This window comes from Rhyacophila brunnea, unplaced genomic scaffold (genome assembly GCF_057557595.1).
Source record: "Rhyacophila brunnea isolate RB1 unplaced genomic scaffold, BYU_Rbru_1.0 scaffold_1, whole genome shotgun sequence".
In the NCBI taxonomy this organism is placed as follows: Eukaryota; Metazoa; Arthropoda; class Insecta; order Trichoptera; family Rhyacophilidae; genus Rhyacophila; species Rhyacophila brunnea.
In genome coordinates this window covers 6466153-6484203 of record NW_028232751.1, presented here as the reverse complement: position 1 = coordinate 6484203, position 18051 = coordinate 6466153, and the positions used below count along the sequence as shown (strand labels likewise).

At 38.6% G+C, this 18051-nt stretch overlaps 2 protein-coding genes across 5 annotated transcripts in view; one reads left to right on the top strand and one right to left on the bottom strand.

The window, feature by feature from the left end:
* Mical (Molecule interacting with CasL) overlaps positions 1–18051 on the bottom strand; it is a 193047-nt gene that overhangs the window by 57159 nt on the left and 117837 nt on the right. The gene's annotated exons all lie outside the window — the stretch shown is intronic.
* On the top strand, positions 6787–11658 carry LOC147079423 (uncharacterized). The gene is made up of 2 exons (XM_085960479.1): positions 6787–7831; positions 11543–11658. The coding sequence occupies exons 1-2, from the start codon at positions 6787–6789 to the stop codon at positions 11656–11658; spliced, it is 1161 nt and encodes a 386-aa protein (XP_085816605.1).

Genomic DNA, 18051 nt, shown 5'->3' with positions numbered 1-18051 from the left:
TGTTTTATATACAATTTACATGTAACCATTACAGCCTACTTGAAGATGGACATGTCTGCTATGACAATATCTTTCCGACGTGTGTCAGTGTGATGCTGGGGTGCACACTAAAATATTGATTCAGATAATCGAATAAATAAAAAAAAACGATCACTGTGCGTACGTAAATAGTTGATCACCCCTAGTACGTAACGAGTAAGCTATTGGCCATAAAAGACAGGGTGTGTCGCGAGCTGTCTCGATTTCTGTTCAAAGATACAGACAGAAAAGCATTTACCCATGGAAAATATGTATTATTTACACGCGGGGTAGTTACCAACGCAGGGACCCCATAAGCGATTAAATACAAAATACGCAAAACTAGGACCATACAAATACTACGATCATTATTTCCATACAATTGTTTCCTTAACTGCATACATAAGTGAAACGGCAAATAATCGCAATTCATATCACAAATATACGTCATAAGAGGGCTCGCACATCAGAACTCGCCGCATGCGTCTTACGACGAATTCGTCGATGTGACGTCATCGTAAACCAAGAAACAAACGTTATCAAATGGAGCTTCGCAGATTGGCCGATGCAACTGCGACGCTGCGACGCTCCTGCATGCGACGAATTGCGTTTGCTAGAGCCTGCATGTCGATATCGAAAAATGTCGACTCCGCGCATGCGCACAGCCGCAAAATCGGCAATTTCTGTCTCTGTCTCTGTCTACACTGTCATTGCTCGCTCATCGCTGGTCACCGCGTTTGACGTTTGTTCATACAATCAACACAATAAAAATGGCAGACGAGAGACTTCTCCGGTACCAATACATAATAATCGCTATTTCCGCGTCTGATGACATATTTGCGCAATGGCGTCGTCTAGCTAGAGTATATTTTGACGTTTCGGGAGATTACGCGCGAATGTCGATGTCGCTAGGCAGATGTGCGAGGTTGTAACATGCAACATTCGCCGGCGGTCTCGGAAGTTTTGATTTATGGCCGTCAGGCACACAAGGCGAGTTGTGATGTGCGAGCCGGCTAAACCTAACGAAGACAATTATTTATTAATACTTTAATGAATGTGCAATAAACTATGATCAATATTTGGAAAAATTGAACTATGTTCTTGAAAAATAACTATATTTTTTTTAGAATTTTAATTTAATCATCAAATCTTCAGCGTCTATCAAATGCCTATTTACACTAAATAACAACATGCGGCATATTCTAAATCCTCTTGTAAAGACATGAAAACGGTAATCATAATATTTTTTATTCCTAGTATTTACTTATAGTCCGTCCATCCAGTCCATGAATATATTGAAGAGAGCATGGAATATGTCACAATTTTTGACATCAGGACTTTGTTAGGAGTAGTTAGTAGGTATACATACTAAAAGTCCCCGCCCCTGGAAGGTGAGCTAAGGGCGGGAGGGGGGTCGAAAGGTCCCATTTTATGGTTTTTCGCTTATATCTCGGAAAAGGTGCTATGGTTTTTCGCTTATATCTCGGAAAAGGTGCATGTGCATGTAGAAAAAAAATGTTTCAATGAAAAACTGAAAGCTAATTAAATTTTCTATAAAATTGTTTCTATACATATTTGTCGAATTCACAAAGGGTTCTGAGATATACGTTATTGAAAATCGATAATTTTCAACGATAATTGGCAGCCAACGAGCAAATTGGAGCAAATGTATCATAGAATTCCATGAGCTAATTATCCTTTTGGAATAAGATCGGTTACATCAAAATATTACAATACGCGCGCGGGTATTTCCAACAATAATAGATGAGACGAAATTTCGCATCCGTCGCCAATTCGCCGAGCGGCATTCGAGGTGGCAGTACGTCTTTTTTTGTGAGAATATAATATTCGCGTCGTAAGAATATAATATTCTTATATCGTGTAAAGATGACTAAAAAACGTTATGCCTATGCTCGAAAAAGAAAACATGTCAATGAATATATTACTATTATTATTACTAATATAACACTAAATGGACGCATGTTGAATGTTTTATGACAAATTATGTTTCGTGCGGCACGCGTCATTAGTTCAATCCGCGCGTCGCATAGTTACGATCTTTTTAGACTATGCCTCAGCTGAGGTATAGCCTGGCATAAAGCCCACCAAAAAGGCGTTCGGTGCGCTCACTACTGAGTAGGCCCCCTCCCACCCGCGCATTACCCTTCACCTATGTAATAAGGGGCTCAAGGAGCACAAAATAATTATTATTATCAGCGTCTCTCATAACAAAGCAATAAAAATATTATTAAATTTCTCGGGGCTTGTAATTAATATCGGACACGCAATAACTAAACAAAGAGTTCACTGTTCTTAAATAATGGCTTCTCGCCCGTCTATCGACGACGCTTCGAGGAGCGTGATTTTGCTTGCCGTGTTCAATGAATGGACTACGTTGTATTTTCGTTAATTCGTATCGCTGAGAAGCCAAAAACGGTGACTCATGGGGCAGGCGGGCACAATGCGTCGTCAAATCCAGTGTGCGCTGGCGTATTTGATTACGTTGTATTTTCGATGATTCACATAGAAAATGCGCGAGCGCCCCGCAAGCCTGCTTTAGTGGACTTTATGCCTAAGACAACAATCTAATATAAGGTCTTGAGAGATTGCCCCGGGACACTTGAAGGGCGCTTAACATTCGTTACGACACAATATACGTCGGCGTAAAATGTGTGGATACTTGACGGGCAGTATAAGGAAACGAAGTCCCCGTTATCCAAAATAGGATTTTAATAACAGCACTTTATGACGTTTACCTGTGCCCTATGGCGTGTTATACCTGTGATGAAAATTTGTTGCTTATAAATAATACTTCAATAATAAATAACAGGTTTGAAAAATATGGCAAGCCTAGACTGACACACCCCACATTATTGTAATTGTTTTAAATGCTCTATGACATGCAAGGTCGAAGAAATTCACCATCACTGTAATGGCATGGCATCGTGCAACAATAAAATAGATACTAATCTCTTTTTGATATTAATTGATGAGAACCGCGACACACAGTTTGAGAATTATCTAATCAAGGCACCAGCCCGCAACTGCTATCTGTGTGCTTGTCTTGTACAAAACAGAACATGACAAAACAGAACAGTGACAAAACAGAACAGCCAGGGGAAAAATGAAACATTAATTTTTGTGGAATCTATTTAGGTTAGGTTAGGTCATTATTTCGTTGTACCTAGTCACCCAATCATTTCGAACATATTATATTGATTAAGATGAGATATCCTAAGCTTGCAGGCAACAACGAGTTAAGTCCCGTTTATTTGAGGCTTTCTAGCGATTAAGAATGCAGAAATTAGGTATATAATTTGATTTATTATGGCGTATTGTCAATCTGTGATATTAAAAATCTATCAACATAATAGAGATAGTACAATTTCAACATTAAATTTATATTTTTCCTGAAAGGTCTTAGTTATATTTATCGTTGTTCTGTTTTGTCATGGAACCCATTATTACTATATATGTAATATTATTGATAATAATATTGCCAACATAGCGTTTTTCACTAGTCTTCACTGGACTCTAAAATTCGCATGTGACATTAAATCTAGTGTATTTTATTTATAAACGACTGATTCTATTGACAAATAAATTCACCGTCTATGCGTTTTCACGACGATTGCGACAATGTAAAAAAAATATTCGATACTCTCCGAAAATCTCCCAAAATTGATTTTTGCTTCACCGCAAATTTTACCTCGGACGACGACCAAAAAAAGTTCGTATTTTTCTTCGACGAAAAACGATAGGCCGCGGCAAGGGTGAACCTAGGGATTGCAATACCGAATGAATATATCAATACCGGTATTTCGATATTTCTTATCGAATACCGGTATTAGTGCATATAATTAACATATAAATAAAAGATATATTTCATTTAAATAAAATATAATTAATAAGTCCCTATGGCCAGGTTAAGCGTTAACGTAATCTAGTAGGTACATTTAAAAATTGATTTAACATTAATGTTTAAAAAACACTATGTTCAGTCGCACTCGGTTATTACGATCACGGATATAGCGAGATCTCGGATGTAATGAGGAAACATTTGTTGACATTTTAGTTTATGATTTTCTCCATACATTTATTCACTGTTATAACGAGCAACTTATCGGATACACCGAGCTAAAATATCGTCAAAAATTTTCTTAAAACTGTTAATGTGTTGATCGTTTTAAAACATTTCGTCGACCGGACAGGATGCCGCCGGGAGCGCATTACATTTATGACACTAGTTAAGTGTCAAGTACCTACCTAATTGGTGTTTTCGCCGACAATATTGAAAAAGTATCCACGCATATGGTTGAAATAAAAAATCCAATGTTTGTGAAGTCAGTAGGTATAGGTAAATCATTCTACAGTGGCACCATAAGCGATTCGCGCGTGTATTGCTTGCGCAATTGCTTGCGCAATTGCTTGCGACAATGCCTGTTTCAATGCTAGCAAACAATACCACTACAACTGCAAGCCGCATTTGCCGTACCCATGGTGCCAAATTGTGCAAATTCAGTCGGTCCCATCTTCCTCGTAATAACCAAGTTTGACTGTATACTATACACGACCTTACCTAGTTTTACAATGTTTTTCTATAAAAAGGCATTGGGTATTTCATGATGTTTATTAAACAGCGTTGTAAAATATTTATTATGACCTTATCCATTCCGTTATCGCAACTATAATTTCACTTTAAATGCCTACAATATGTAAAAATCTTTTACTACATAATTCGGAAACACCTCAGAAACATACCTTGAAAAGAAAAATAAATAAAAATATTATTGACCAAGGCGGGACTCGAATTTTACATTCTTATATCGTGTGAATCATTCGTTAAAAGGTCGCCGAAGAAGGTAAGTAAGTAATTCCATTACAAATTAACAAGCTCCTCCCATTTAGTCGACAAGAGCGCCTTTCGGCTTTTGCCTAAATCTTCTTGTTGGAGAATAGGTCAAATAATAAAATTGTATGTCATCTAATAATTGGAACATTGTTTACAAATTTAATAAGAGATGCATCTCAAATAAATGGCGTGTGTTTTTAAAAGACAGTAGACTCGGATAACGGAAAACACGGATAATTCGAACCATAGTTGTTTTTTCTTTATAAATTACTATATTTATTATGCACTTCTAAAGCAGACAATTATTATGACAAGTTTAACACTCATTATTAATTAAGAAAATCTGTGATTTTGGTTTGTTTGCAGGAATCTTTTAATGATTTTCGAATTTTCCTAAGAGCTATTATATCGTTGTATATGTTAACGCCGAATTTGCGAAATTGACTATTACATGAAATGGGCAAAATTTTGTCTTAATCATGAAAAAATGCAAGCACGTTGCCTTATTCATGAATTAGGCAAAATATCTGCCAAGTTCATGAATTCGGCAGTAATTTTTCTGCCTAGTTCATGCATTGGGCAAATTAGATAGTAGCGCTACGGTGGTGTTTTTTTGCAACTAAACCAAATGTGTCAAATGCTCATGCATTGGTCAAAATAGATGGTCGCGCTCCGGTTGTTTTTTTTGCAACTAATAAAACTAACCAATACGAATCAATAACTACAATCACGTTCATATCCATTTACGAGTACTATGCACAAAAAAATCTAGAACTATAATATGATAACGAAAGAATTTTATTAAAAGGTATTTTCGCGATTTGATTCGTGCTTGGGTATCAATCGTGCAATGGTCGATTGTTTGTTTGTGATTGTATGATTTGATAGTTTGTTGACACTTGTTAGCTAACCTCAAAATGGACATTCAGTTGAATTCAGAATTACAAAACCTAACCTAACCTAATAATAATAATATTATATAATGTCCAATTATAACTTATAAAACCATCCGTATTAAATTTACTTTTTCGACTGACATGTGAACAGTTTAAGAATTCCATACTCTGGCGAATTCACACACTCGGCAGATAATTTACCTATTTCATGAATAGGCAACGGGCTTGACTATTACATGAATTAGGCGAAATTTTGCCCATTTCATGTACTAGTCAATTTCGCACATTCGGCGAAACATATACACCGTGTGCATGGATAAGCGGGAGTTTCAGGCCCGTTTCAGACGGGACACCGGTGTCGAGCTCCTATTAATAAAGGAGGCCTTTGTATTCGAATAAAGGGCCCTTTGTATTATGTTTATGAACGCCCCAGAGCTAATGAGTCAACGCGTGGCCGGTACACTTTTCCGTCGGCGGCTAAGTTCTCAAGCCGCCGATACACTTGTTGTTATTACCGCAGCCAGTTTTATATTATAATTTATAACGCAAAATTATGCGTTGACTAATAACTAGTTGATAATAAAGAAATCCCGAATCCCGAGAAAAGATTCTCGAGATCCGGGATTTCCCAAAATGTTAAAAATTTCAATTCTCTAGATTCGGGATGGAAAATCTAGAAAATTTCTCGAGAATTCCCGTCGGAAAATTTCCGAAACCCAACTCTAAGCAGAATGAAGTAAGTCCAACATTTTTCATATATTGTAGTCGATATGATTGTCACAATTTAGAAGCATAATGCGATAAGTCACTCTGTTGCATTCTGCTTTTACAGCTCTACCCTGCTTACTACACAGATTTATGATTTATCTTTAAAAGTACAACATTTTTGGACTTAGTAGGATATTAGTCCACGCGAGGGGTCAGATCCTACTTTGGCAGACGCGTGGACCCTTTGTGCTGGGAAAACATGGCCTTGGCCAAATGAACGATAATGGTTCCCGTCTGGTAGATTTTGCCTCAATGAATGGTCTTGTGATTGGTGGTAGTCTTTTCCCTCATAAGACCATCCACAAATATACATGGACATCGCCAGACGGTAATACAAGAAACCAGATCGACCACATTTTGGTCAAAGCGAAATACCGGCATGAACTGCTAGACGTGCGGACATATAGAGGTGCAGACATCCACAGTGACCACGAACTCTTGGAACAAGACCTCAAACGAGTCCCAAAACCCAAAAGGACGGTCAGACTCGATGTGGAAAAACTGAAAAGTACCCGTGTGCGTGCAACCTATGAGCTGGAGCTGCAGAAGCGCTTATATGATGCTAGAACTCTCACGTCTTCCATCGACTCGGATCCCTTGGAAGGAAAATGGATATTATTCCGGGATGCTATAATGAGCTCCGCAACTACTGCATTAGGAGAGCGGCATACGCACAGACCGGACTGGATGTCACCTCATACATGGGAGATGATTGAGAAGAGGAAGCTCCTGAAAGAATTGCGAGACAATGGTACATACGACCCACAGCGCAGCGCGGAATACCAGACAATGGACCGCGTGGTAAAGCGTTCTGCCCGCCGCGATAAGCGCCGACGCCTGGATGACCTCATTCGGGATGCGGAATCTGCTGCCTGCAAGAATAATCCAAGTGCTCTCTTCCGCATCACCAGAGCAATTTGCGGTAAGAAACTTCCAGTGGTCACTGCATTACGCAACTCTGACGGAGTGACAGTCACCGAACCTGCAAAGGTCCTTGAGCTATGGCGCCAACATTTCAGTGATGTCCTGAATCGCCCACCTCCATTGCATCCCTTCGATATTCCGTCGGAGATCACCGCCCTCGGAATCACTACTGCATCGGGATTCTGCGAAGATCCTCCGACAACTGCTGAAGTTAAAGAGGCTGTCAAAAGACTGAAGCGCAGGAAAGCTCCTGGAGATGATGGCATCCATGCAGAATTTCTGCTCTGCGGACTGAGCGCTGTATTGCCGTCCTTGTGTGACCTTCTGCACGAGGTGTGGGAAAGGGAGCAGTGCCCCAAAGCCTGGAGGGATGGTACCGTTGTTACTCTGCACAAAAAGGGTAACCCACAAGACTGTAATAATTACAGAGGAATCACTCTCCTCAGCGTTCCCGGGAAGGTGTTGGCGCAGATTCTCCTGTACAGGATTAGAAGTCCCATGCTGGACGTTTTGCGTGCGCAGCAGAGTGGATTTGTCCCGGGGAAGTCCTGCTCAGAGCATATTTCAACTCTCCGAAGCCTTCTGCAACAGTACCAAGAGATGAATATACCTGTCGCCTGCTGCTTCGTGGACTATGAAAAGGCATTTGACAGTCCTCATCGTGAATCTCTGTGGCAAATTCTGCTAGGATATGGTGTCCCACGGAAACTGGTCGCCGTGATAAGTGCTCTCTACACCAATACAGAGTGTCGCGTGAGAGCAGCCGGAACATCCTCTGACCTCTTTGAAATCACGTCAGGAGTCAAGCAAGGATGTGTACTTGCGCCCTTTCTTTTTATCATCATGATGGATTTCATAATGCGTAAGACGGTTTGCCCCGACAGTGGGATACGCCTACATCATGATGACACAAGCGATCTATGCGAAGAAAGACTGTGCGACTTGGAGTATGCAGACGACGCAGTCGTGTTTGACTCGACGATCGAGAGGTTGGAGGTGACCGTGAACAGGCTAGCTGCGAACTCGATGCGTGTGGGTCTTCATCTGAATGCCGCTAAGACCAAATCCATGTGCAGTGCTGCTTGCATCGACGCCGACACTCCTCTGCGGGTTTCTGGTCTGCCCGTCGAGCTGGTGTCCAGATTCAAGTACTTGGGTGCCACGGTTGCCGATGATGGTGGTATTTCTAGTGAGCTTGGAATCCGCATGGGTGTGGCGGGCTCTGCGTTCAACCAACTTGGAGTCGCATGGAGGTCAAGGCTGTATTCTGTGAGGACCAAATGTCGTTTGTTTAACGCGTGCGTGCTACCTGTGCTCCTGTATGGCTGTGAGACATGGCATCTTACTAAGCTTCAAGAGTCACGGCTTTTGAGCTTTGAGAATCGATGTCTCCGCAGAATCTTAGGGGTACATTGGTACGACCGCGTTACAAATATCCGAGTTCGTGAGCAGACACAACAGCCTTCGGTGATTGAAGTTATCACGAAGAGACGATTCACGTGGCTGGGACATGTATTCCGGATGCCGCCAAAGAGTGCGGCACTTCGTACCCTTGTGGCACAGCCTCAAGGGTTCCGTCGCCGTGGCCGGCCCTCCCTCACCCTGCAGCGATGCTACAAAAGCGACCTACGTGCTGCAGGTCTGACATGGCGGGAGGCACAGGAGTTGGCGATGGACCGAGGGAAGTGGCGCCAACTTGTGCTTGCCCTATGCCCCAATGTTGGGACGTGACAGGGTGAAAGAAGAAGAAGAAGGATATTAGTCTCGTTTAAAAATTGGCACCAAAACATCATTTTCGAAAAAGGGTGGACTTACCGCCATCAGCTTCTGACCCCCAGGTAATCGTACCTACCTACACCTGTAGTTGAGTACACAGTAATATTAATATCAACACTGAAATAAATTACTGTTATATTAGCAAGGTGATACCCGATGTTATATTATTCATGTTATCTATTCGTCAATGCCTTATAGCAGCGATTTCCAAACTGGGAGGCGCAAATAAAAGGGTCAAATCATAATGTTGAAATTTGAGGCAAATTTGTCTAAACAAATACGACAATTTTGTTATTAAACTTGTCTATTTGGTCAGTCAGGTCAGTCTATAAATCAATGCAAGGACCATTAATGCATTCACTGATTTAAAAAGACAAAGTGAAGGCATTCATAAAAAAATTGGAGCTTTGGAAATCAAAATTACAAAAAAAAAAAGTTCGCTATGTTTCCACTTTTAAATGATTTCTGCGCCAGATATATTGAAGCAACCAAAAATCTATTTACTTGTTCTTGGTTAGTTTGCTAATGCACATTTCACATTATTTTATTTGCTTCGGGGCTATTAAACATTTTTAAATGTGGTTGTGCGTTGCAATTTGACATGATATACCTATATATAGATGTGTCCGCCAAAGATCCTGCCTGGGGCCCTATGTTAGAACTTGCGAGTCCAAGCCGCCGGTCGACATGACGTCATACGACATCATTGTGACGTACTACCGGAGTGATAATAGCATTCGAGAAAATGACGCTAATAGTGGCGTTATTCATTATCACCATACACAAATAAGTGTTTCATCATAATATATATGGTGAGCACTGTGTGTTGGGCGGCATGCCTCGAGCGTGTATTGGCTGACGTCACAATTACGTCATGTCGTCTGGTGACACACGAGTCGATAGTTAGTAAATTGCGGTGCTGGGGGCCCGCTTCAGAATGTGGGGCCCATGAATCCATTTATCAATGAACGATGATGAATTTGGATTGACTACTCTATTGAAATTGATTGTGCTAATAAACAAGCACATTCATCGCATGAAAAACAAATTAATTTAAAAAATAATATAAGTAGTAAAACCTTGTTTATTTTTATATTTTCTATCATTCATGTATTAGTACCTACTTACATTGTTGACCATTTAAAAAGGTGTCTGTATTATTTAAACTGTTTTAAATTTTATACGCCCACGGTGGCCGCGCGGCATAAGCGTTGGACTATCATGCCGTGGGTCCCAGGTTCGAATCCTGGGTCTGGCAAGTACACATATTGTTTTTCAATTTGTGTGTGAGTCAGGGTATGGACCTAATAGTTTGAGCAAGTGGCTGACATCCATTTCTCGTAAAAACAAAATGTGTTAATACAAACCTCTACTCTGTGGAGGCCCCCATATGATCCTATTAGGATCGAACATGGTCGAAGAAGACGATTATTTAATGAAATAAAGGGGGCGTAGGCGCCAAGATTATTTTTTTTAAAGGGAGGCGTAGTAACATAAAGTTTGGAAAGCACTGCCTTAATAGTGCTTATAGTATTTGTTTTCCTACCCGCCATACGTGTTATCCATATCGCGAAGGAACCTAAATCAACAATTTAACATTAATTATTATGTATTATCAACCAGGTGTGCGTGTACATTATTACAGGGCCGCCACACGGTTCTTACAAGTTAATTGATAGCCGCGAAGTCCACAGGAGGAGGCGGGCGAGTTCAGTTTACGCCAATCAATTCATCGTGATCGGTTTCCAGATATGAGAGGAAAAATAAGCCGTCGATATGCTTTTATTGATAAAAAGTGGCGAATGGAGATAACCAAATATCTAACTCCTGACCATCACACCAGTCAATATGTGACTAGACACGGTGGTTTCGCTGGCAAGCCGTCCGACATGTCCATGCGGAGGGGAAATACAGGATGCCAACCAAATCCTCTGGGAATGTCTGAGTATGTGCTCCGAACGAGAGGAAATGCTTAAGTCGGTCGGCCCGTCCGAATTGGTTGGACTTGTGCTAAGGCCAATTATCTTGCTTAAAAAAAAAATGCGGCGTCTTGCTGCGGGCGTGTAGATCTCTTCTCTTAATTTTTGCTGTCCGTATTCAGCTTCGTTTTCTTTGCTGTATACACAATGTCACTTCATTTTCTTTTAGTAATTTCCATGTGCTTTTCTCTTCCTGGCACTTTGCATTAAAATAAACTTATTAAACTTAGTCAGAGCTCACTTTGAGCGTAGCAACCTAAGTCTTGGGCATCTTCTCCCAGGACACTCCCAGTCCAATTGTTTCAGATGCTTCAAATCACTAATTGTAGGGCCCCGCGATACGCTCGATTACGACCAAGTGTGGTGCGGGGCGGATTTCGGTGTAGGGCGCTTAACTTCAATGATAATGGAATGCAAACATTTCACTAGGTTGATAGTGACATGAGCAGTGCGGGACTGTCTGGTTTTTTTGTGCGCTAACCAATTCCTCGCGAAACCCCAAAAATTCCACAAACGCAGCCTCCTGTCGTATGAAATCGAACATAAAAAATGTTGAGTATCTCTGGGAGCCAAATCTGAACAACCTGTCGACTATGGAGGACATTTAGTAAATATGTCATTCAGGCAACTTGACTAGGAGGGACCCCCATAAATGAAGAATACCTGAGTCATCTGCGCTTTGCCAATGGCATAGTAATTTTCTCGCAAGACTCAGAAGACCTCCAAAAGCAGAATGCAGGAACTCGCTGAAGTAAGCAACAAAGTAGGCTTGAAAATAAATTTAACAAAGACGATAGTCATGTTCAACTGCTTTGCGGGCTAAAAAGAGACCATCATCAATGGCACTCAGCTCGAACAAGTGAAAAACTACATCTATCTGGGACAACATAGATGGATGTTTATTTGATGAAATTGTTCGCAGAGTGCTGGGTTGGAGTGCTTTTGGCGGCCTGAGTGTCTTCAAAAATGACCTCCCACTGTGCCTAAAGCGCAAAGTGTTCAACCAGTGTGTGCTTCCCGTTATCACATATGCGTGTGAAACATGGACCCTAAGAAAAAGTGAGATCAAGAGAGACAGCGTGGTATGGAGAGGTGCATGCTGGACATAACACTAAAGGACAAAATAACAGGATAAGAAAACAGACAATAAGATAATTCAAACAATTAAAAAGTCTGAAAATAGGTCGCGCCCTTAAGCTCAACACAGCTCAGGCACTACAAACGATACGGCTCTGGCAACATTTCTATGTATTTTTGAACTTTGATATTGATTTTAGAAATCCTTATTTTTTGCTGATTGCTATAAGATGTTATTTTTATTAAACGAGATATCATAAATAACATAATATAAGAATAGGACAACAGGGATAGATATTATGTTTTCACTGCGCTCACGGAGACCGCCCATACGAGCTAAAATCGTCCACTGTTTGCGTCTTGCCGAAATAAAACCCAATTGGCCGTAAACCGCTCCAGACCAAAGAGACAACACCATAAAGGCTGCGTATCACCATTTCAAAGTACAGTAGAACCTCGATTATCCGGATTATTTTCATTAAAAGACAAATTGGATATAATCGATGCTTTGAAACGCGGTGACGCGGGACGTTATCTATCTAATCAATATGGTGTCGGAACGTCGACTATCTCGGATATAAAAAAAAAACAAAGTGAAGCTTTTATTAAGTTTACTAATTGTTTAATGTCAGAAGATGGAAGAAGCTGAGAGAGGAAAGAAATGAAAAAAGTCAGGAAATAAAGATGTTGAAGAGTGTATTTTTATGTCGTTCATACAAAGACGAAAGAGTCACGTCGGTAATAGAACCGATGGATAGGGGTGTAATAGAAACATTCAAACGTTTTTATAGAAAACATATGCTTCGACGATTATTGCTAGCAGACGAAAATAATGAAGAAACAGTTATCAGCTTCTACAAGAAAATAAATTTAAAAGATCGTTGCTACATGGCAGCATATAGTTGGAATTCTTTAGATTTGTCAACTTTGAAAAAATCATGAAACAAAATTTTGAAAAGACCATTAGTAAGTTCCAGTAACGCAGTAGGACCTGCTTTAAAACGCTACATCAGTGAAACGGCAAATAATTTTCTACTATAGGCGCGACGAAATTTTGGACTCGCTGGCATTCGGAGAGAGAACGTCGAGCTGGAAACACGTAAATTTATTTCGTGATGGCGACGGGCGTATTAATTCTTAAATCGTGTAAAGATGACTAAAAACGTTATTCATTTACTTTAAAAAGAAAACATGCCAATGAATAATATATATCATTATTGTTACTAATAGAACATACGTTAAAGTGCCCACCACCACCCGTCATATATGCACAACCGTGTATAAACAGAACATTAAATGGACCCATGTTGGATTTATATGACAAATTATATGTCGTTCGGCATGCGTCATTTGCACCCGCGACCCGCAATCCGCGCATTGCATAGCCACGATCTCTTTAGACCATGCCTCAACTGAGGTATATTTTAATAAAAAATAATTTATTATACAATGTGTATGTATATGTAAATCTGTATGTAAATCATACTGAATATACTTCCCTGTCAATTATGATTTTTTTCGATTATCCGGATTTTTCCTATCCGGACTATCTTCATCCCCAATTAGTCCGGATAATCGAGGGTCTACTGTATTTCAAATAATGAACATGACAAATTATAAATTCAAAGCGGTCATGTCGTTACATAAAAATAAGTGTTAACAAAATTGAAATAAAAATACAGTGAACTATGTTGATAGACCCTATCTTAAAAACACGTAAGTATAATATATCCATATCCGAAGCGATTTGATTAAACATAGTTATTGCCCTCCCAATTGGCATTACTAATGGCAGGTTAGGTCTGCACATAGGGAGAACAAACAACGAATACCCGACGTCTAAGATAATTATTATCATATCTTCAGATCTGCAACAAAAGGTCAACCAATGAACGGCCTCCATCGAGTCTACGAAATGTCAAAAATTGTGCAAACCTCCGTGAAAAATAATAATAGTATATCCTATAGCAGAGTTGGCGAACCTTTTTATGTACGCGTGCTAAAATTTCCCAAATATTATTTTTCAACTGTCTGACGTGCCGAGCAGTCTTTCATGAGGAAAAAAAAGTTTTTTTTAAATTCCATTAAAAAAATGATGTTCTAGATTCCACTCACAGAACGTAGCACACGTAAAGCTTAATCACTTTTTTCAACCACGCCATACATATCGGTCCACCAATTTTAAAACTGTCTGCCAGAATTACTACTACTAACATCACCAAGTTTTTGTTTCTTATTTGGTGCAGTCATTTTTTGTGGGTATAAATGAAATTGTTTGTTAATGTATTAATTAGTTTGGTTCTTATCGCACAAATTGACAAGAGAATTGCTCCGATCAGATGAGGCATTCTCTCGGTACAGTGGTTTCAAGCATCGTAAATCGATCAAAATTAGAGGTTCACGGCGCGGCATCCTCCGCGCCTGATAAGGTTAGTGTGATAATATTATAGTATGTGACGCCTAAAGTTTAAGGACCGACATATCCAATTATATATATCTACATTAAACGTAATGAGTATTATTGAAGATTATTTGCCTGCTATTTTTTATAAAATGCGATCTGTCATCTATTATTATTTTGGTATTTTTTTTCTTGAAACACGTGCCATGCAAAATCATCGCGCGTGCCACCAGTGGCACGCGTGCCATAGGTTCACTACCCCTGTCATATAGGTATATATAATATTAGGAAAATCAATGGAACTGAATCTACGACAGTGCAGCACTAAATCAGTTTAACAGTAGGTACACGGAAAATTAACCGTCGTAGACAACTGAACACAGGCAAAAAACTAAATATCATATTTTAATTGCATGATTTCTTAAATCTTGTTTTGTTTACTTTATTGTTGCTACATTTTTTGGGAATGCATATGAAGAAGATACATCCACTGGTGTACCTAACTCATTCAATTTAGCTGTACGTATTAAATGATCCTTCGAATTATTGTCGTGATTTTACGATGTGGACTGTTCAAACTATATTTAACTTGATCGCAACGCTTGCAGTGTGACAGGTGGAGCAGGTTTGATGGCGTGTAGGTTGAGTTTCAAACAGATGTTCTACCACGTACAATACCAATAATTTGTTTGTAGACGTTGTGTCAGACGTCATATCGTATTCGTGTAAAATGGAAATATATAAATTAATAAATTCTCCATCACTTATCATCACTGTTGGATAAAGGTAGTGACTAGTCCAGTGATCAACCGTTAACTCGCGGGCGCTTGGTAGCCCGAGAAGATATTTGAAGGACCATTGAAGAAAATGAAATGAGGACTTGAAATAGTTAAGGTAATCATCTGCTAATAAAATGTTCGACGTCACTGCACTAGCCTATTCCCATGCAGTTTAGCATTTTATTTCACCACACCCTTGTTCAGACAGAACGGTGTCAGGTTTTCAGGCAAGGATTATCGTCCGAAAGCAATCATACTTCTCGCATATAAAAATTTAATAACGTTTTTGCCCCTCCTTCAATATGACTCATATTTCCAGCGGTAATAGTGTCAATATAATTTTTAAAAGTACCTACATGCAAGTAAACACGTTACAATATAATATTACATGCATTTCAATAAGTACCAAATAACAAGACACCGCCAAATTGAATCTTCACTGCGTCTAACTAAAATAAACTGTTTTTACATAGATAGGTACAAAATTTTTGAAAACACTTAAAATTTAACCAATAAAAAAAAATCTTTTTGAAAAAAGTAAGACACCCCGCAGGAATCGAACCTGCATCTCTCGGGTTTCGCGCCCACGCACATAGACCAATATGCTAAAGGTACCATACTTAATTACGAAAAATTTCCTACTTTAAAAATACAGTCGAACTTAGTTATTACGAGGAAGATGGGACCGACAGAATTTGCTCGTTATAAGCATTACTCGTTATATCAGAGAATAGGTTTTTTTAAATGAGCGGTCACATAACACAAAAAGTCGCAATTCAAACAAAAATACATACACAATTAGAATTTTTCCCCGAAACAAGCATGGCATTATTTTCATAAAATATACATAATACTCTCTGAAACGTTTTCTAAATTGAGCTACTATTGGCTATCGGCTTTTGTATTTTAAATCAAAGTAGGAACTTATTACTTTAATTACTAACCGACGTCACGGATCACTCCAAGATATTTTTGTTGCTTGCTTGAACTTGCTAATAATTTTTAATTAGGTACCTACTTACTTTTTTTATTCAATGAATAATTCACAATATTTAAGAATTTAACATTCTAATTATGGATTTTAAATAATTAGAATGTTACATTCTTAAATCTTGTGAATTATTTGTTGAATAAAAAAAGTAATTAATTAAAAAAAAAAAAAATTAATAACTTCGTCGAAATATTTTTTTCCGGTTGATATGTAACGAAAAAACGACAGAGCCGATGCTAACATCGAAAAACAAAAAATGCCACAGTAGGCAACAGCCAACTTAGCAAAACCAACCTTTCGTTTGACAGCCAAGAGCACTCACTATTTAGATAACAAATCCACCAACAAGGCCAAATATGAAAAACAAAAATAAAATTAATAAACTTAGATTCAGCCGGCCAACCGCGTAAATACGTACTCTTGCTGAAATTTTGACAGTAACTAAACAGAAATCATCGTTTGACACTTTAATTTAGTAGGTACATCATGCATTCGAAGCATCAAAGGAAAAGTCATAATATAATATGACTTACTTTGAATATTTTGTCTTTTATTCATACAAATGCATAATATGTCACGAAAATTATGTAACCGATGAGACAGAAGAAATTCGGTGGAAATTAAAATGAGATTTTTTGCAACGGTGATAAGAATTTCGTACAAAGTTGCTATAAATTGATGATAACGATATTGAAGATTATGAAAATGGACAGCAGAACAAAATGTTTCATTACTGTCACATACGTTCAACCTACAAGTACATACATTTTTTTTATATTCCGAATATATTCCAAAATTGTTTTTAAAAAAATCGATGTGGAAAATTGTAATAAAATGAGTATCACGGTAACATTTTGCGTTACACTCAAATTTAGTGCACATAATTGTATTTTAATGCCATGTCGAGCGGTAAAACATATACATGTTAAAAACGTTTACTTATATCTTTTTACAGAGTTTATTTTTTGCGGGCAGATTCTACAGAATTCATAGTATTGAATTACACAAATTTATTATATTTGTTTGTTGGGCTGTTGCCACGTGTTTTTCCTCCGTTTTTCTTTGATGTTTCAGGACTAGAGGTTCGGTGTAAAAAGAGGTTGGATCTGGCATATGGCGTTAATTCTAGCATTTTTTTATTATAATATATCAAAGTATAGGTATTTCATAAAATCGTTAGATTAATAGAATACAATACTCACGGGATATGAGTTTTCACTTCAATTGCGTAAAATATGGGGCATTTTTGTGGTGCTCCCAAAAAAAAGACTACAAGAGAAAAAACCTTTTTATTTTCCCTGAGGCTAAAAATATTTTAAATATTTTCATGAGACAAAGTTTTTATGTGTTACAGCAGATCTTTCTCGGAAGAAAAACAAAACAAAACTTCTTTTAAGACAAACGAAAGCTCAGTTAAGTTTTTTTTCTCTTTTTCAGGAAATCTAGAGTTTTCCCTGAAATAACTTCTTTTCTTACCCCACTCAGCATAATTTTGTCACAATGCCAAATATTAATAGTAGACGTAAAAATCAATTCATTGATCAAATAAAAAATCGGTGTGTGTACTTATGTACGCGCGTTAGCAGCTGT